This window comes from Acanthochromis polyacanthus, chromosome 4 (assembly GCF_021347895.1).
Source record: "Acanthochromis polyacanthus isolate Apoly-LR-REF ecotype Palm Island chromosome 4, KAUST_Apoly_ChrSc, whole genome shotgun sequence".
Lineage (NCBI taxonomy): Eukaryota > Metazoa > Chordata > Actinopteri > Pomacentridae > Acanthochromis > Acanthochromis polyacanthus.
In genome coordinates, this window is record NC_067116.1 from 19819909 (window position 1) to 19840106 (window position 20198).

General features: G+C 39.5%; 1 protein-coding gene across 2 annotated transcripts in view; it reads left to right on the forward strand.

Annotated features, from left to right (window-relative positions):
- raver2 (ribonucleoprotein, PTB-binding 2) overlaps positions 1-20198 on the forward strand; it is a 119230-nt gene that overhangs the window by 48166 nt on the left and 50866 nt on the right. For both annotated transcript variants that reach the window (XM_022204531.2, XM_051947600.1), the window contains exons 4-5: positions 6340-6647; positions 7469-7633. In XM_022204531.2, coding sequence (XP_022060223.1) covers positions 6340-6647; positions 7469-7633 — 473 coding nt within the window. The remainder of the gene's footprint in view (positions 1-6339; positions 6648-7468; positions 7634-20198) is intronic.

Genomic DNA, 20198 nt, shown 5'->3' on the forward strand with positions numbered 1-20198 from the left:
GAAGGGACAGAATTATGTTTGGAAGAAATACACACACATTTGTGCGTCAGACTCTTTTAGACAGAGCAGCACTGTTTGATGATTCTGGCCAGTTACATTGTGCCACCGATATAACTTGGCATTATTTGCAAATCAGTTATTTGAAAATGGATTGTTATGCTGCTAACTACTGTTACTAGTAACACCAAATTATGATCATTATTGTTATCTAAATGACTGCCAGTAGCACCAGGTCTGCTGTATGATGCTATAAAGACTGACTCTGGGACTCCAGTATATGCTTGTACCAACAGTCTGAGTCTTGAATTAATATGATGTCCACAATCTCTGTTTTGACAATCAAATACTTTTCTCCTTTTGGCTTGAAAGTGTGCAAAGATTACCAGCTTTCGCGGTGGAGAACATCATCTCTAGTTATTAAAATTTCAATGGATTTTAATAATGACTCAGAATCAATATTAAGTCACAACCCCAAAACAGAATCAAACATCTCCAGAAGCTACTTGTGCTATCAAGTGGATTATAATGCAGGAGTGGTTTTTCAGTTCAATAAGTTTCAAACTTTTTTTTTGAACTGTGATTTCAGATCATGATTATGCATGCTTCAAACATTTCAGAACCACTTTTTAATCCTTCAGGCAAAATGCATTTTCATGGAACTGGTCCTCTAAATGCAGCACTGAACCTGTTGTCTAGAAATGAAAGCCGCAGAGATGTAGTTGAATGAGTAGCTGTTGTTAGAATTGGGTGTGATTGAAGCGCCATTGTTTAGCACCAAAAGTCACTGTTGCCTTTTGTCAGAGTTGCTCCCAGTGATGAGTGGCAGAGACACCAGCTGCCACCCTTCTCATTTGAATAATGTAACAATCACTTGGTGATTTGTGGGCCTGCTACCTAAACTCCAGCTACGAGTTTTCTGTTTCCTATGGGGCCAGACTGTGCACTCAGGAACAAACATGGAAGTTGATTCTGGAGGTTTTTAAGGTGTACGTAGTAAGGTTTTTTCCTTACTATGAAATTCACAAACAAATGCACATACAGTTAAAAAGGGATTCTTTCACAAAATAATGCCCTGTATAGTTTTAGCTATAAAATGACATTATTAAAATGCAGCAAACAGTGAAGTCAGTATTTGGTTTGGGTGCCATTTGCCTTTAAAACAGCACCAGTTCTCTTTAGGAACACTCAGTATTTCTAAGTTGTTTCAGCTGTTCTTTGCGTCTGTCTCTTCCTAACCCCATACTGACTCCATGATGTTCAGATCAGGGCTCTGTGGCAGTTGTACCATCTGTTGCTGGACTCTTGTGCTTCTTTTTGCTTTAGATATTCAAGAGCAATCATACGCCTCCCTGGTGGATAAGGATCTAAACGTCTGAAGTGCCTAAAAGTTTCGCCCAGTGCTTTATATTTATGCAGGCTGTGAAGCGTGGGCTGCATTTGACCTGCTGTTGAGAGCTAAGTAAGCTTACATGTGCCTGCTTAAGGTGTAGAAGTTTGGTTGTTTTTACAGTAATTAAATATTAAAACTGTGCTATTGGCTGAAATGCCCCTTAGAGGTTAAGCCCAAAGCAATACATAACAGTGATGACAGTTTGGGGCAGGGCTTTGCCTCTGTCTGAGGTTAGCTCCACAGTAGATTAAACATTTTGCACTAACATCATGTGTCTTTGAAACTTCCAAGGTGGTTTAATGTCTGGTCGCTTATCAAAAATCATCAGAAATAAATTGCTTCCCTTCACAATTAGGAAATGAAGGATGGCCTTTGTCTCCTTTTAAGCATAACATCACATAATCCAGGACTCTAATCACCGCCTTTGACTCAGCATCTATCATTTAAATACAGATGGAGTTCTCCTCGTACATGAGAATGAAGCCGGCTTGATTTTGTCTACCTGAATAATGCTGCATTTTAACAGTAACTCTGCTGGATGTGGCTTCTCTAGTTTGTCACCAGTAATGGAAGATAAGAGCTACAACTGTTACTCCACATCACCAGTTGTCAGGCTCATTTTCACTTCAGCATGTTGCATTTTTCTGAAGAAAAAAAAACAACACAAAAGAGATTTCAGAAACTGGCTATAATCAGAACACAATTTTGTGCAAAAATACTTCCTCTGCCTTTCATTTCTAGTCATTTTGAGATATCACATCACTATGCTCTCCATCAGTATTAACATAAAATATAACTCGACATATAGTTATGTCTATTTTGGACTGTATGGCCATCTACTGATGACTGGGCAAGCGCTGGATGCAGAGAGCAGAGAGGGAGGAAAGAGAACAGTAAAGCGCATTTCAAACAGCATGAAGTAATGTCTGCAATAGATGTGTAGTAGCACAAAGCATGTTTGCGCCATGGGCCAGTAGTTACCCCAGCAGGGGCCAGTTTATACACAACGGCAGTGCACGATGTACAGCGGAGAAGCTCTTACGACAGTAATTCAGGGACAATATGTGAATGACTTTGGGGTCAGGGCCACAGTAGGTGAATTTAAAGCTTTGATAAAAGACACTGGGTTGTGCTCTCATACAGGTGCATAGCCACAGGGGCAGCTGTGCAGGAACAAAGCAGCTTTCTCCTGAGGCACCGTGATATTTTTCTCCAGGTCAAAAGCTCATAGTGTAAGGCGCACCTGTCTCTACTTGTTGTATTTTTATTTTACAAACTTTGACCAGCCCAGACCTCAGTGTTGGTGAGGGTTTAGGCTCAGCACAAAAAGTTCTGCAAATGTGTGTTGTTCTGTACCAGACTGAGTAAACTGTGCGCTGTCCTGTACTGTAAATAAGAAGTGAATTTAATTTTTACCACATATGGGCACAGAAAGTGATGCAATTCAGCTCAGACTGCTGGTGGGTGGAAAGAAGTTTTTTATTAGAAAGCATTTTACATACATCACCATGGTGATGAAGGACCTCGGAAGTTGTTTGTCAGTATCAGATTCTGTTGTTATATATTTGTTTGTTTTGCCCTTGCCTGCAGCATATGTGTTCATGGTTAGATGTTTACAATTCAAATGAATATGGTTGGTCTTTTGACACTTGTGGTACCAGACAGTGCTGTAGGTATCGTTTTTTATCACAGCAGTGATTCAGACGTTCAGACCTGAGAGCTGCACACTGCAGTGTCTGATTTATACTGCTGGTCTCATGCAGATCCAGCGAGGCAACTAAAACACCGGTTTTGCTTAGTCTCCCCATGTCAGTTATTTAAGGAGGTGGTGGAAAGTCTTTTATCTTTAACTATTTTCACAGGATGCTCTAAATAGTGAGTTACAGTTAACTTGCTGGACACTGTTACCCACCTTCTCAGCTTTTAATAAGCTTCAACTTGTATAAATCAGTGTTACTCTGTGGTTCTGTTCTCCCTCCCGGTTGGGTTTTGTGGTTCAGTTATAATTATCCATTGTAATTTTCTCTTTTTAAGTGGGTATCTTACAGTAAATCCCTTGAGACTATTTTCCATACAAGTTAAAGAAAAGGTTTGTGAACTCGTAAGAGTCTCCAGAATTTTTGCTTCGATTACTCATGAAATATGGTCTGGTCTTTATCTAACTAATAATTATACATAATCAAAATCTGACTAAACTAAACACACACACATGCACTTTTTATGACTTTATTAAACAAACTTAGTAACCATTCACAGTGTATGGACCTGGGGTTGTACAGTTGCTGAGATGTCACTCCCTATAAAAAGAAAGGCAAAGTCTGGGACCAACAAAGTCTTATTCTTCAAAGATTTGTTGACGTGGTCTGTGCAGCAACTTTCACAGAACCTTAGTAGAGGCATTAGAGAGATACATGAGGCTGTGAAAAGCTACAAAAGCATCTCTGTGGACAGCATTGTTGATCTGTCCACAGCAAAACAAAGGGTCTTCAAATCAAGGAAATTCATGGCTGTTGCTACTCTTCCTAGGAGAGCAAGGTCACATCAAGAGCATGTGCAGTCTTGAAGAATGTGAAAAGGGGTAATAGCAAAACTCCTTTACAAATACCTACTACTTGCTAAAAATCTGTTTTCACATGTAGTGTGTGAGAAAACACAGAATCCTGTTAATGGGAGAACGTAACGCAACACATGAGTTCACGTCTCAAGTTTGCAAAAGATCACTTTGATGTTTCTCAACAACTCTGGGATAATGTTCTGTAGATAGATGAGACAGAAGTTTAACTTTTTTTTAATCAAAAATGCAAATTTCTATGATTGGAGAGGACAAAGTATTGACACTGCAACACCATAACCTCATGACATCATTTGCACGTCACGTTTGCCACCTGACAACATGGAATCCTTGCATTTGTTTTTAGAACGATGAATGCAAAATTGTATCTAAAAAGTTTACAGGAGACTTGCACTCCATGACCTGAAGCTTGGGAGAGGCTGGGTGATGCAGCAAAACAGCAACCCTCACAAGTAACTGAATCAACAGAATGGTTGAAAAGGAAGAAAATTCCTGTTTTAAAGCAGTCAAGTCAGAGTCCTGACCTTCACCCAGTTGAGACGCTGTGGCATGACCTGAAGAAGGCTGTTCAGACATCCCAGAATTACTGATGAAGTGAAATTATTTTGTAGGGAAGAATGGGCGAGATTTTCTCCTCATTGTTGTGCAAGTATTATAAGCAGCAATGAGAACCAGCTGTAACTGTTAAAGAAGACTTGATGAATTTCTAGAGTTCACTTACTTTTTTCAGGCTGCACTGTGTGATTGCTCAGTGTGTTCAATGAAGACATTTAAAGTACAACTGTTGGCTTATTTTTTTAGTATAATCAGATTATTTTTGCCTATAGCTGTGACTTAAATGAAGATTAGAACACATTTTATGAATACTTCACTGTTTCAGTAAATCCAAATGTGTCAGAAACCTTTTCTTGTGACTGTACTTTAATAGTGGTTCATTTTTCTACTCAGCCTCTGCAACACAAACAACTATTATCTTAACATTTTCTCTCACCCAATAACATCTAAAATATCAAGTTTTTAGATGCACTTTCCATATAAATGCATTACCACTATTTTTCACAGCTCATGAATCTTTCTGTAGCTGTTTTGATGTGAAGCCAATGTGTTTTACTCTTATAGACGACTAGAGGTTTCTCGCTTTTGATACATTCATCTCCAGTCCTCGCTTTCAGTCTAATTACACAATTTATGTGTGCGTATCTGTGTGGTTTTGTTAATGCGCCTTAGCACTGTTTTTATTTTTTTCCATGTCGAACAAAACGTCACAGTTTATAAGAAAGTAATCCTATTAGAAATTCTTACAAAGGCTGTAGTGACTGATATGAAGGATTGCAAGTTAACATAGAATATCAGAGCCCTCTCATTAGACTTAAAGGACATGCAATAATGTAATTTATGCTCATTTTGTAGGCCAAAAACCTCCTCCAAAAAATTAATTAGAAGTGCAGTCGGAGAGCGCTGTCCTCTGCCAGGGCCAGTGGGCTTTCTCGCAATTTTAGCCAACGCGGTCCACATCCACACCAAAATTTAATTGGTTCCTTCTTCGCCAAAGTTCCAAACCTCCACCGAAATTCAGTGAAATTCTGCTGGGTAGTTTTTGCATAAATCTGCAAACAGACAGACAGACACACACACAAATAGCACCTTAAGCATACCAAATAAACCAAACACTGAGCTCTTTGAAAACAACTGACAGCATCCATATAGAAAGCCTTTTGTTGCTGTATTTCATTTTAAATATGGCTGATTTTTTTTTTTCAGCTCTTGTATTATTTAGTAAATTATTTCTGCTGGCAAAAGAGGCTACCTTCTGTCTGCATGAATCACAAATACCTTCACAGAGAATAACTGCTTAGAAATGCTACCTGTTAAGCACTATTTATTGTTGTAATTGGTTCTCTAATTTATCAGTCAGGCTGTTGTTTTCAAATGCAGTAAGGTGTGTATATGTGTGTGTCACAGTGGATTCCCCCCTACATAGTGGCTCCCTATTGGCTTTCTAGCTAATGTGTTGTCTTTCTCTCTGTGTATCTGTCTGTCTGTCTTTATGACTGTGTGTCTGTGGTTTTGGTTGTTCTTGCCCAATTTCCCCTTTTATTCCCTTTTTTCCCCCTTCCTGCCACATTTGGCCTGTCATTTATTTTCTTTGCTTTCCACGTGAGTTGTTTTGAGCATGTTCTCTGACTGTGTCTCCATCCTGCATCCTCCATCAACTGCTCTCTGCCTGTATTTCAATGTCTGCTTTGAATGTATGTTTGTGTTTGTCGGCTCGCCTCTCCGTCCATCTGTGCGTGTGTGCATCCCTTTCTCCGTGTTTGTCCTCGTCTTCGTCCGTCTTCTCCCCTCGTCGCTGTCTCCATAATGTCCCCTCCTCCAGCCTTTGTGACTTTGCTGAACGGGGACCAGGCTCAGGATGCCATCCGCTCCCTCCATCACAGCACTGTCCGTGGACGCCTGATCAACGTCACCCTGCAGCCCACCGACTCCCTGCTCTGCCTCACCAACCTGCCGCACACCTTCACCGCCCAGCAGTTTGAGGAGCTGGTGCGCTCCTACGGAAACATCGAGCGCTCCTTCCTGGTGTACAGTGAGCTGACGGGCCACTCCAAAGGTTATGGCTTTGTTGAGTACATGAAGAAGGATTCTGCGTCACGGGCCCGCTCCGAGCTGCTGGGTCGGCCTCTGGTACGTGAGAGCAAAGAAAAATCTACTAGTACATTTACAGAGTCTAACAAGAGAAATTATCTTGAAAATGGATTCACTGAACCCTTTTTGATGAATACAAAGGATGCATTTGAATTTTTTGAGGCTGAAAATATTTGACTTAAAGTTGAATAGTTATCACAAAGGATATGATTGTCCTAGATTAGATAAAGAATGACGCATATTTTGAAAGCTTTGTAGAAATCAAACCAAAGTGCGAGCAGCTGGCCTGATTTGATTCAAACATGAAAGTGAGGGGAAAGAAAAGTGATGCATTCCCGTGTTCTTTTCGCATTCTCACATTGAGCTGTTTGCTTCCACAAAACTTGGCTGAAACTCGCCATCAGCAATCGCGGTTGGTAGAAACTGGCAACATAATGGAGAACAGATAATCAGTCGAAATACAGGCTCTGCCAATCGAGTTTGGTTTCAATTTTTTTTGCCTGAGTGAAAAATGTAAAATTGCAGTGTAAAAACCAAAATTATCTGTGAGTTAGGAATGCTGAAAAAGTCATCTGCAACATCTCTCCAAAATCTGTCTACCCTATACCATAGTTTGTCTTTCCTTGCGTTTGTGATTGCTTTAGCAGTGCTCTAGACAGAATCTGTGGATGTAGAAATAGAGCTCAAGGCCTGACAAGCTTCCAAATCAGCACTTACAAGAGCAAGTGATGCCATATTTGTGAATATTGTATGTCACACTTATGCGATGCAGAATTTAGAGTGCTCATAATGTGTAGGAGTGTGGAGTCAGTCGAGGAGCTTATCAGGCTGATTCTGTTCCACACAACTGATTGTTGCAGGAGGATCGATCGCTGATGGTGCAGTGGATGGACGTCAACCAGCTGAGCCAAGAGGAGAACCTGCACTCCAAGTGTCTGTGTGTGGACCGACTGCCACTGGACCTCTGTGACTCTGAAGAACTGACCCAGCTCTTCTCCGAAACCTATAAACCTGTCTTCTGCCAGGTGAGATTCCGTAGCTCTTTGCATTGCAACTGTACTGAAAACTATTAACACTCTCCATTTCACGGCATTTTAGAAGTGAAAACATCCAATTTGACGGGAAACTTAGCAAGTATGCTGACATCCTAACAAAATCCTGACCCAGCCATTAGTTTTACACTTAGCAAGGTCAAGTCTGCAAAACTATGTATCCAAGAGGTTACAACTTACAAAGGATTTCTGTGCTGTGAAACAAAGTTTAAGATAAATGTGCTCAAATCCCGTTTATTTTCTCTGAGTCTCACAATGTAGCAGAGAGGCTGTACAGAATTTTATTTAACTCCACAGACAGATCAATGCTTCATAATGACATAAGATGATTCTGCACACACACTTTTTTTTCAATCGTACATCACCAGGTGAGAGGTGCCGCTATTAAATCCAGCGGTCAGAATATATTGACCAGCCTTGCAATATCACTAAGCAACTGTTTCCATGGTGAGGTGTGGCTGCTGTGACACCAGCCCCACCCTTCAACTCCCACTCAGTATTTGTTTTTTTTTGTTTTTTTGCTTGCTCGGTTCACCCTGCTCCATCACATCCACTCCTCCCCCACATGCCCATTTAAAGTTCACTCAATGGGTATCCGTCATCTGCTGCATTTCCAGTTTTAGCTCCACCCCTCTGCCCCACTCCCACATAGAAATCAATACACCCACATCATCCTGGTCCCATGATGCTTTGTGGGTGTTTAGCTCATGTTGCTTCACTGTTGCAGAGCCAGCAGGCTTTGACCTATAGTTCAGCATTTTTTTATGTACAGTACAATATGTGCTTGTGATTCAGTTTGTGTATTATTCTATTTCAGCATGTATGCAGCAGAATGCTGAAAGCACAAAGCTTATGAAACCCTGGATATCACTGACCAGGATGGGATACAACATAGACAGGGTTATGAAAACAAGGTATCATTCCGATCCTAAGAGCTGTCACGGTGTTACTTTACAAACCTGCCTGTGTGAGACAGCAATCCAAAGCCGTGATTTCAGTTTGGTATCATAAATCCATGCTACACAGTATTAAATGCAAACTGTGATGATGATCAAGCTACGTTATTTTAGCAGTTAGCATAAAAAATACCAACATTTTATACTAACAGAAAATGAGACAATATGTTGTCAGTAAAGCAGCAACCTAGAAACTGCTGATTAAACTGAAGATATCAATTTCCAAGACTTCACAGTGACTCCATTTTATTTTTGCACTTCATTCTCGGAGAATATTGTACATAAACAGCACTTTCAAATAATGACTACATAATTCTGCTTTATTTTGCATAAGACTTCACTCTGTGTGTAGTCTGGATTCAAAGCATGGTGGAAAAATCAACAGTCATGCTTTGCAGCGCTTTGCTCTAAATGCTAGAAGCCAAAATGTGCATAATGACAGTGTTAACAATTACAGTTCTTCCTACATTAACCATCTCAGTTTCAGTGTGAACGCCCGTGGTTTTCTGTCAACACAGACATAAACTACAACTCATGGCAGGATCATTACTTTGCAGGTCTTTAATCATACACATCTGCGATCTGGAAAAATATTGGGCAAATTTTAAAAAATTGACAAATTGGTGGCGGTAGATGAAAAGTAATGAAGGGGAGTTTCTACACTTCATTCTGAGGGGGAGATGTGAATGCCGACCTCTAAATTTATGGCAATCCCTAAATTTATGGCAACCCATGCAATAGCTTTTGAAGCACAAATGTCACCTTCAGGCATGTCCTTTCCAAATTATAACAGTTGTGACACATTTTAGTCTGTTGAGCAACAATCAGCAGATGTTGCCATGCCTTTCTGTCTTCATACGTGTATGGAAACATCATAATTTCATCAAGTGTAATGAACTAGTCAGAGCGTGACATATTTGTCAGAATGCCTCATTAGACCGGCACCAATAAATTAGCCTGGTCAGTATGTCAGCCAGTATTTGCTTAATACAAATTCTTTGTTAGAGGCTTGAGCAAATCAATAATAGGTATATACACTCACCGGTAAACATTATTAGTTACAAGTTAGGTAAACCTTTTCAATTACTTGTTAACACAAATAGTTAATCAGCCAATCACATGGCTGCAACTCAGTGCATTTATGCATGCAGTAGTGGTCAAGACAACTTGCGGAAGTTCAAACCGAGCATCAGAATGGGGAAGAAAGGGGATTTAAGTGAGTTTGAATGTGACATGATGGTTGGTGAGTATTTCAGAATTGTTGATCTACTGGGATTTTCACACACAACCAGTGTCTAGGGTTTACAGAGAATAGTCCTAAAAAGAGAAAATATCCAGTGAGCAGTGAGAGCAGTGAGAAATCAGAGGAGAATGGGCAGACTGGTCGGAGATGATAGAAAGGCAACAGCAACTCAAATAACCACTTGTTACAACCAAGGAATGTAGAATACCATGTCTGAACGCACAACACGTCCAACCTTGAAGAAGATGAGCTACAGCAGCAGAAGACCACACTGGGTGTCACTCCTGTCAGCTAAGAACAGGAAACTGAGGCTACACTTGGCACAGGCTCACTGAAATTGGACAACAGAAGACTGGAAAAACATGGCCTGGTCTGATGAGTCTCCATTTCAGCTGCGACATTCAGATGGTCAGAATTTGGTATAAACAACATGAAAGCGTGGATCCATCCTGCCTTGTATCTACAGTTTAGGCTGCTAGTGGTGGTGTAATGGTGTGGGGGATATTCTCTTGGCTCACTTTGGGCCCCTTTAGTACCAACTGAGCATCATTTAACTGCCACAGCCCACCTGAGTACTGTTGCTGGCCTAATAAAGTGGCCAGTGAGTGTATGTGTAGAGAGCAAAGAATGAGTTTGAAATTGTGGAAAAGTAAAGAAGTGGTAAACATTTGTTAGAGGTAATTTAGACAGTTTTACAATCAAACATATTGTTTTTTGAAGAATGCTGACAAATTCACTTTTAAACTGTAAAATGTGTTGCTCAGTACCTGCTTTGTCTTGGTCATACGTCTTTAACAACCATATTTTAACAAAATATTCTCATGCATTTGAATAATCATATGTCATTATCAGCTTTAAACAACAGCGAAGCACATCACACAAGTTTGGCCTTAAACCATATTTCACCAGCAAATAAAACAAACTATCTACTCTTACGCTACAATTCCCTAACTTTACTTACAGTCACTCTGATACATTTTACTAAGGATGTTCTGAATGAGTCTTTTTTCCCCACCTAACCCAATCGAAATCACTTAATATATAAAACCTGCCAATATTGTCTCCCAATCCGACGCCATTTTTCTAGATAATGCACACTTCTAGTGCAATAAAGTTATAAAAATGTCATTTCTGCTTCCAAAATGTTCCTTCATGTTACACAGGTTGTCATCAGAAACCTTGTTTTAAAGCTGTGGTGGAGCACTGTTTGATGCTATGTTGAGAGGAAAGGGTGTAGCATGGCTCCAGTAGCTCCAAAACACAACAAATGCACACATGTATTCACATGCATTCAGCACAATCTTCTAAACATTGCTTTTGTGATAGGTCATGCATAAATGTGTGGCTGATGTGAACTCATCTGGTTTGTAGCTTGTCAAGTGTGATACTACAGGACACATTTGATTTCAGATTAAATAAAAACATGTTGAAAAGTGTCAGTGCAGTGGCATGTGTGCACTTTTCCATTTATTTTCCAGCATAAAGTTAAATTCATTTGGGAATCTGGTGTCCTTCTGATGTTTCAGTGGCTGACCAAGCTGCTTCGGTGACAAGTAAACCTTTGTACATCATCCCTCGCCTTTCCTTGCTTAAAGCTTTAACATTAGTATATTGTTTCTGAAGTTGTCTCTACTTATCACACAAATCAGAGGCCAGGGTTGGCTGTAAAGCAGAACTCCATTCCTAGAGCTGCATTGCTCATGAACACTTCCTTACAATGCCTAGACAGCAGGTGGCCATTTTCTTTGCAACATATTCATTTGTTTTAGATCATTACCTAATGTCTTCTTGTCATCAGCTCCAGCTTGTCTTACATAAACCCTCTTCCTCCTCTGTGCACATAGGTAGAAGTCAGCCCTCTTGTCACTTTTCCTTTGTTCAGAGTGCACTTAACCTGTGGCCTTGGCCCTGAGCGCTATAATTCTTCTACCCACGAAAGGGCCCTCCAGACAGCACTTTAGCTTGAATCAGCCAAGAGAGGTGGAGGGAGGAGAGGGTAAAGAATGTCAGCCATATTAGAGGAAAGTACAGCAGGATGGAGACGTAAGGAGAAATGGGAGTAAGGAAGGATGGAACTTTGAATGCCAGAGCTATTAGAGAGAGGAAGGAGTGAGAGAGGAGAGGGCCGACGGTGTCAGGGCTAATAGAGGGAAGGAGGGAGACGGAGAGAGCTGAGGTGAAATAGTGAAGAGGCGTAGGATGTCAATCAAACTAAGAAGGTTGTTGGCATATATGCAACAATAAATGGATTAATGGCAAGTTAAAAACTCACATTTATACTCAATTAGAAGATAAAAAAGAACAAATGTTAGTAGTCATATGCCAGTGGTTGTCAAAGAATGGATGTGTAGGGAGGGAGAAACATGAAGATGGAAAAATGACATAGAAATGGATTTCAAAGGAGACAGGTCTGATGCACGCGGCGGGAAAAATGTATAGCAGACTAGAAGAGGCACTTGATCTTGAGCTTGCTCAACAGGGCTTCAGACTGTGACTGAACTGGTTGCATATGCATCTGTCTTTGAGTATCCGAGTGAAAACTTCACATGGTCAGTGCATAGTGACCATTATTGTTTTTCGGTGCAAAATTTTTCACCCAAATTGGAAGTTTTCCTCTTTCATTTACAAAAAAGAACCTTTCAGGTCAAAAGGAAAGAAGGTTTTGTACAAAATAGTTTCAATTAATTAAAAATAAAAAATATAAAATAGGTAATTGAACAAATTTTCATCCCATTCAAGTCAGTAGAGGTGCACCTTTTCTCACAATTACAGCACTGATCCTGTGTGGACGGGTTTTAGATTGGACTGAGCTCTGGGCTCTGACTCTCCAGAACATTCACCTTGTTGTCTTTACGCAATTTCTATGTAGCTTTAGCTGTGTGCTGTTGATTATTGTCTTGCTTGAAAACAGATCTTCTACGCTACAGTTCACTTGCAGACTTCGTCAGGTTTATGTGTTGCTGCATTCATTGTACTCTCTGCCTTTACAAGCCTCCCAGTACTGCTACCGAGACACATCCCCTTTCACACATTCACTGCACTCAGATGATCTCCATTTCATTAACTGGGAGATTTCTAGCACCAACTGGCTGCACCTGCGTTGAATTAGGTGAGTCACTTTGAAGAGGTTTCACATTTTTTGTTTTTAGATTAATTAACTGACATTTCTTTGTAGAAATTTCTTTTTATTTTGAAAGAATCTTCTTTTGTAATTTATTAATTCAATTAACCGTGATTCAGTGTTAAAAAGATATAAAAGGAAAACAGTTCCAAAGGCAGTGAATACTTTGCAACTACTATGTAGCATTTGGATGTATGTTTCCTTCTTCACTCGTGAAGAAATCATGTGCTTGTGCAACCAACTGAGAAAGTCAGTGATACCTCTCAGTGTCTGTATTCTTATTTTCCTGTATGTTTTGTAACAACAGCTGGAGCGCTGTGTCGCAGTTCATGCAGTACATCATAGCCACATGTTGACAAGCACTTTAAAGAAAACTGAAATTAAAATGTTCAGTTCTGGTCAAGTGCTCATCATTTCCATTGATACATGATAGTGTGTAGTTAATGATTTCTGATTTTTTTCCTGGGTGCTGATGTAACCTTTAAAGATTTTTTCAGGACTTCCCAATGATGTATAAATACTAAAATGTATTACATTGCTTTAGCTAAATATAAGATGTGTAGTTCACTCCAGCTTCCTGTGACATAATGCAGTTTATATGTAAGAATAATGTGTGCAAAAGCAGGACTGAAATAAATGCAGAAGAAATACAAGCAGCAAGACAGTATTTGACAGCCACAGTCATAGCAAAGCTTCAAAGCAGTGATAACGAAAAAACAAAGATGTCAACTTGATCAAAACTACAAACACCTTTTTCTCTGCATCAAAAGTGAAACAAAATGAGGTGTACAAGAATGTGGAATGAATCAGACATGTGTAAATAGATGAAGGCTACAAACATCAAGAGCGAAGCATTGATTTCTAAACAGATCACAAAACAGAATGGATGGAAGTAGTATAAAGATGATTATAAGAAAGAATAAAAGGAGCTCCTCTTGAAAATTCCCTGTGTATTTTTAAAGCTAGTAGTGTTGTTAAGCTGTCTTTAAGTGGGTCACTTTTTGATTGTCTCATGAATACACACACACACACACACACACACACACACACACACACACATGTTCACACATGTTCAAATACAGGGATGATAAGATACCGAGGTGTACCAATGGTGTTTTACTGATCAACAGATAGTGGTAATGTGAGAAATTGAAGCTTGATTTCAAATAGATAATCAGATTTGCTGCTGTTTTATGAGGAAGGAAATGTGGTCTATATGTGAGTTCTTAATGTAAACTTTGGTTTGTTTACAAGAAAACTTCAGAGGACACCTTCAGTTTTTGACAATGAACTAAAGTGGGCTTAAGAGGAAACTAAAAATAATGAGTTTTATGGTGCTGTCAGGAAATGTAGACGTTGCATTGTTTTATCTAGTACAATAGGGAAAAAACACATTTTGAATATGTAACGTGTCTTTCTTTGAAAAACACGTTCATCACAATCATTGGCACTTATTGTTGCAGAGCTAATTAAAGACTTTCCAAGTACAATCTTAAGATTCTTGACACAATTACTGACCTCTTTTGGTGAAACTCAGTGTTTCACATTTTTATTCAGCGGAAAAATACCTCTGAGAGCGGTATCACATTTGAGCAGCTGCTGTGGTGGAAGTCTTTTACCTTGGTAGCATATTGCTTTTTGATAGGCTGGAAGACGTGGTATGAGCGAAATAAGCAGTCAACAGTGTGGCCGAGTATTTCCACTTTGAAGCTCCTCTCACATTGCCAGATAATTCTACACAGCGCTGTGTCAGTGACAGAGAATGGTCTGGCAATGAGAGAGTAGTCTCAAGTGTCATTTTCATTCTGCTATTGGGGGAAAATGCTCAGGCATCTTTGTATTTCATTCAAACAATCACATTTGTCCATGGCAGAGTAGGTGAGCTGGTGTGCCCGAGCTGCTGCGAGAGGGGAGTGGTGTGTGGAGAGAGAGGTGGGGACTTAGTAGGTGTACATTTTTCAATAGAAAACAAAGATGTGTAGAGTTACATCGAAGGCATGAAGGAATTATATTTAGTTGTTATTCTAAGTATGTAACTAACACATAGAGGTGTAATCAATAACCAGAATGGGAAACAAATGTGACAAAAAAACATGAACAAACACTTGTTAGGTGAATTTCCAACTTACACTAATAATTTCTTGTTATGTAATCTAGATTCTCCCACTTTTAAATAATAATTTTCAGTGGAAGTCACACTGTCACCCACTCTCCCTGCCTGTCATGAACACATACACTCACCCTCCGCCTCAGTCCCTCAACTCCTTTCATAAAGATCTTTACACTTAAACCTGTCACTGTGATCGGACACGTACCTTTTCTTCACAGACAGCTGTGACAGAGCCGCTGCGACCTCATCACTCAGTTACCGACAACTGACGTGGCATTTAAACTCCCCTCCACACACACATGCATACACAAAGTGATGGGTGCTCCTCTGAGCCTTAGCCCTGCCAGTGACGCAGTCAGCATGTCCTGACTGGGGACTACAACTTGAGGTCAGGAGCTGTCAGACACACTGATTGCTAGCTTAGCATGTTTGGCTTCTGCACTCAGAAACACACTCTCAGTCTCATACATAACACATTTGAGGAAGAGGCCATTTTCTGTTTTCTTTTTCAAGAGTCTCTGTGATATGACATCAGAGAGCAGCAACTTTATGTTTTCTCCTTACGACTTAACTTTCACTGTCTTTGTGTTACTGTGCTGACAAAATTTCGCGCTGTGCACAGTTCTGTTACTCTTTGATTAAAGTTCCTGCTGGCCTTTGAAGAAACTGCTCTGCTTGCTGATGTTCAGATATTTCCAGTGAGGCAGCCAACAAACATCCATTAACAGGGTGTCTGAGGCAAAAAACCACTGAAGTTTAGTCTGGCAAATCAAACTCCTGCCATATGTGAGCTGCGCCATGCCAAATCTGCATCAGATACATTCTCTCTGGACTACATGTGACAGTAAAAGCTGCCAAAATAACATCTGTGTTAAATACCTTTTAGGATTTTCATTTGGGTCTGTTGCTAAGTTGGCATTTGTTATTTAATGCTGGATTCAGACCATGTTTTTGTCAGATTAGGCATCATAGAGAGATACATTTGTGTTTTAACTGGGCCAAACATACAACAGGCTTGATGTTAGCGTCGTTTTTTGTCTTTCACGAACAGCTTAGTGTCATTAGGGAAAAGGCACCAGAGGAAACTCCATCCAGAGCTGATACTGGTTGTCTTGACTGTACAAACTGACCGGATAAAGGGTTAAAAAAAATCATTCAGATTGGGCTCTTTCATTTAGTCTACATCCCGCATAAGAATATTTCTACAATGGACCTGAATCCTCACATCTGCAGGAACTCCGACGATGCAAATCAGGAGTTGGGTACAACAGTCAACATGTATTAACACTTAGAGCCCTGATGGACACACTTTGCATTCAGATTTACATAATTTCTTCTTGAATTGCTCTCATATTATTTATAGCAGTGATATGCAGCACATACCACATGAAACTGTGTGAATTCACTTTTCCACTGCTGGTTGCTTGTCAGTGCAATGAAGTGTTGAGGAGAAAAATAATTTGGAATTTGCATCACATTGAATAATAGTTTCAACCTGCAAACAGCTCTGTGTTCATCACCACTCCCAATACGCTTGTTTGAAGTACTCCTGAAGTCATCATTGCATTAACATGTTAATATCAATGCAATCATTGCATAGATATGTTAAGATAAATTCAGTCGTCATGTTAATATCATATCACAAAAACCGACACATTTGTCTGGTTTGCCACTGCTGCAAGTAGGCTACTGCATGTGAACGCTTAAAAATAATGACATTCATTTCTGTAAGTTAGAAAACACTTTTTTTTCCCCCAGTTTCAAGTCAAAGTCATAGAGTATCTCACCATCATGGTTTTGATATCGCCCAATTTTGGCAAAGTCCTCGAAATAAATGTGCAGAGATATCTCAGCTGCCAGGTTTTTATGATTTTTATACATGTAAAAGCATAACAATTTTGTAAAAACATTTTCCCCTTTGATATTAGGGATAATATAAATCATCTACAAGTAATATCATGTCAAATGATGGGGGATCTGGACAGTCTTTGCTCTTCTAAAAATAAATAAATAAACAAGAGCATATAGCATGTATAGCTGGCCCTTATAATGACTAAATTGGGAGTTTAAAAGTAAAGCTCACCTTGAAAACTACCAGGGCCTCATAGGGTTAAAAGCAAACCTTAGCAACACCAGGACAACTTACCTCCAGTTTGTCATGCACTAAGTGCCTCTTTGCATATAGGGCTTCATATCTTGTGAAATTAGTTTCTGTGGCAGGCTGTGGTACTGTTCAAGCTTTAAAAAAAAAACGGAGATGTCAGCTGCTGTTACTTATGCTAAAATTCAAAGTACCTCGACTCCCGCTGCACTTTGACTTGACTCATTGAGCTGAGATGTTTGATTATGTTGTCAAAAGCAGAAATGATAAGTAATGTTTCAGTACAAGTCATTACATAATGTATAATGCAACGAACTGCTGTAGCTACTTTGGCTTTATCGGATTACAGGCTTGCTTATCTCACAGCGTAACCGATTCCTTTTGTCACGTTGCTTGTATGTGGTCTCTTTCTGTTTCTCCTATGTACATTATATAAAGCTGTCATTCAGCAATGCGACTAGCAAAGGCCTAATTTCACCACTGTAGAGAATTGCAAAAACAAAGTGTCACAGGTTGACATACTTGTATCATTTTGCTCACTTGACACAGAAATACCTGCTTTGATTCACATGTAATATTATCCCTGGACTTGGGAGAGTTTAATATGTTATTCCAGCATAACTACCTGTTGGCCAAAGCCTGAAAAGCCTGTTCTGTTAATTAACCAAAGCAGGGTAATTGCATATCGCACTAGAGGAAATCCTCCTGTTTTTGATTTGCATCAAGAATAATTTAGGGGATAAAGGATGAAGTGCCATATTTGCACAGTTAATTACTCTTTAATTTTCCCGAATCATACCTTGAGGACAAAGTAGAGTCAGTCATAGCAGTGAAAAATAAAAGATGACTGAAACATTAAAGTGCTCTCAGTAAAATCTCAAATATTTGTATCCAACCATTAACATTTCAAACATAATGCTGGATGAAAATCAAGAAATGCCATTGCCTGTAGTTTCACAGGCATCTTTGGTGTCTGCTCTTTGCCTTTTCTGTGCAGCACTCTTGATGTGAATGTCGCTGCCTTTTTCAGCAGAAATACACTGCAATCCTCAAATCGTGATCTTAGTATTTGACATGTTCAATCTGGTTAAAACAGCAAGTAGAAGTCCTAAAAGCATTTATTTGTGTTTTTGAAGAGAAGAGAGGAATACATAGAGAGAGAGAGCTAAATGGCAGCTGGCATTTACAAGGCTCAGATACAGTACACACAGGCCTACTTTAAATTTACATAATTGCCTGTGCAGATCTGAATAATGATTGAATGTTTTATATAGAGTGAGTGCAGTTGCAGGAAAAAAGAAAGGACTAGAGAGAAGCTCGCTCAGTCTTTGCATCATTACTCACATATGTTCACACACACTAGTTGATGATGGCCTGAATACCATTTACAGAGGATCCAGTTGGAATCCATTTTGATATATAATGTATGTTTTAAGTTTGCCCACTTCCACTCCAACCCCTTTTGTTGTGTGCACACAAAAATAATGGCTATCAAGTTTTTATTTGTTTTCCTTTCTGCCTTTTCTGGGTTCATATCCTCTGTCAGCTTCACTCCCTCACTCTCTGCACTCATCTGTCACTTCATCAATCACTGATGTTTTCCTCCCTCGCTCCTCTTTCCTCCTCTCTCATTTTCTGTCCATCCCCTCCTCACTCCCACTCTCTTCCCCTCCTCCATCCACCCATCTATCCATCCATTCATCCATCCATCCATCTCTCAAGTGGTAGAGTGGTTCAGGTCATTTCCATACAGTTTGCTTAATATATGCTGATGATAATAGCCTATCGACCTACTCCTCCACACATACATGCATTTTCCTTTCTTGTTCCCTCCATCCATCCATCCATCCATCCATCCATCCTCTATTCAGACCAGAGGGAACAGCAGACAAATAAGAGCAGGCAGGAAGTGGAGGGCCACTTGATTGAGCGCTAATGCTAACAAGCATCAGTGTTCAGGCTGAGAAAATAGAAATGCATTTATTTATGGCTGATTTTTTTAATCTGTTCAGATGTATCAATGTTTTTTTTCACATATGCATGAAATTACATGATAATTTTCAGAGTTTTTATATCACTCTACCCCATTAAACTTGGAGCATGTTACAAATGCTATTGATATATTCACATACTTGGTTGTCTGTAACAGTTTACTGCTAAAACCGGTCACAAATAAATTCAATGCAAATGATTCTGATATCTGGTTAATCGTTGAAGCGCAAATGATGAAACATTTAGGGGCAATGAATTGTCAACATTTTGTAATTTTCTTCAGTAATAATTATCATTTAACATTGCTGCATTGCTTAGAAAGCTCAAAGAAGCTATTTTGAAAAATACTGTTAGTTGTTGTCTTGGAATATTGATGCAGCTTTCATATCAAATACAGTGGGGAATTGACTTCTAAAGAGGCCCAGTGTGATATATCATAAAGACAGCGTGATGCTTCTTGTTGGCAGAAACAGAGAATATTACTAAAGCTTTAATTGAGTATATAAATGGCTGTGCTATGTGTGTGGAATGTTACATAATCGATGTTTTGCTTTATGTGGGCGCATTAGAAGCTTTAAAGCCCCCCCCCCCCCAACCTGAAAATCTATTTTTTTTTTACCGTTAACATGTCCATATGGTGTTTTTTTTGTAAATGCTGGTAGACACATCATGAGAAAAATAAGCAGTAAATGTCACAGCCGAGCATTTCCGTCTTAAAACTGCAGTGTACCAGTGACACAGAGTTCTGGGTTGGATACATAAACAACCAAAGGAAGACATTCTGTCAACTTGCAAGATGGGGCTTTCTGGATTATTATTCTTTCCAGAATTGGTTTCCAGCTTGAACATATATGGATGAATTACTCCAGTATTACAGCATGCCATTGTGTAGCACTGAGTAGTTTTACAGAGTTTGAACAAAGTCATAGATGAGCAGGTGTGCACAAACTGTAGTGAGAAGTGAAGGGAGGTTGGAGATAGAGACAGTGACTTCATACACTGCAGTTGCATTTTA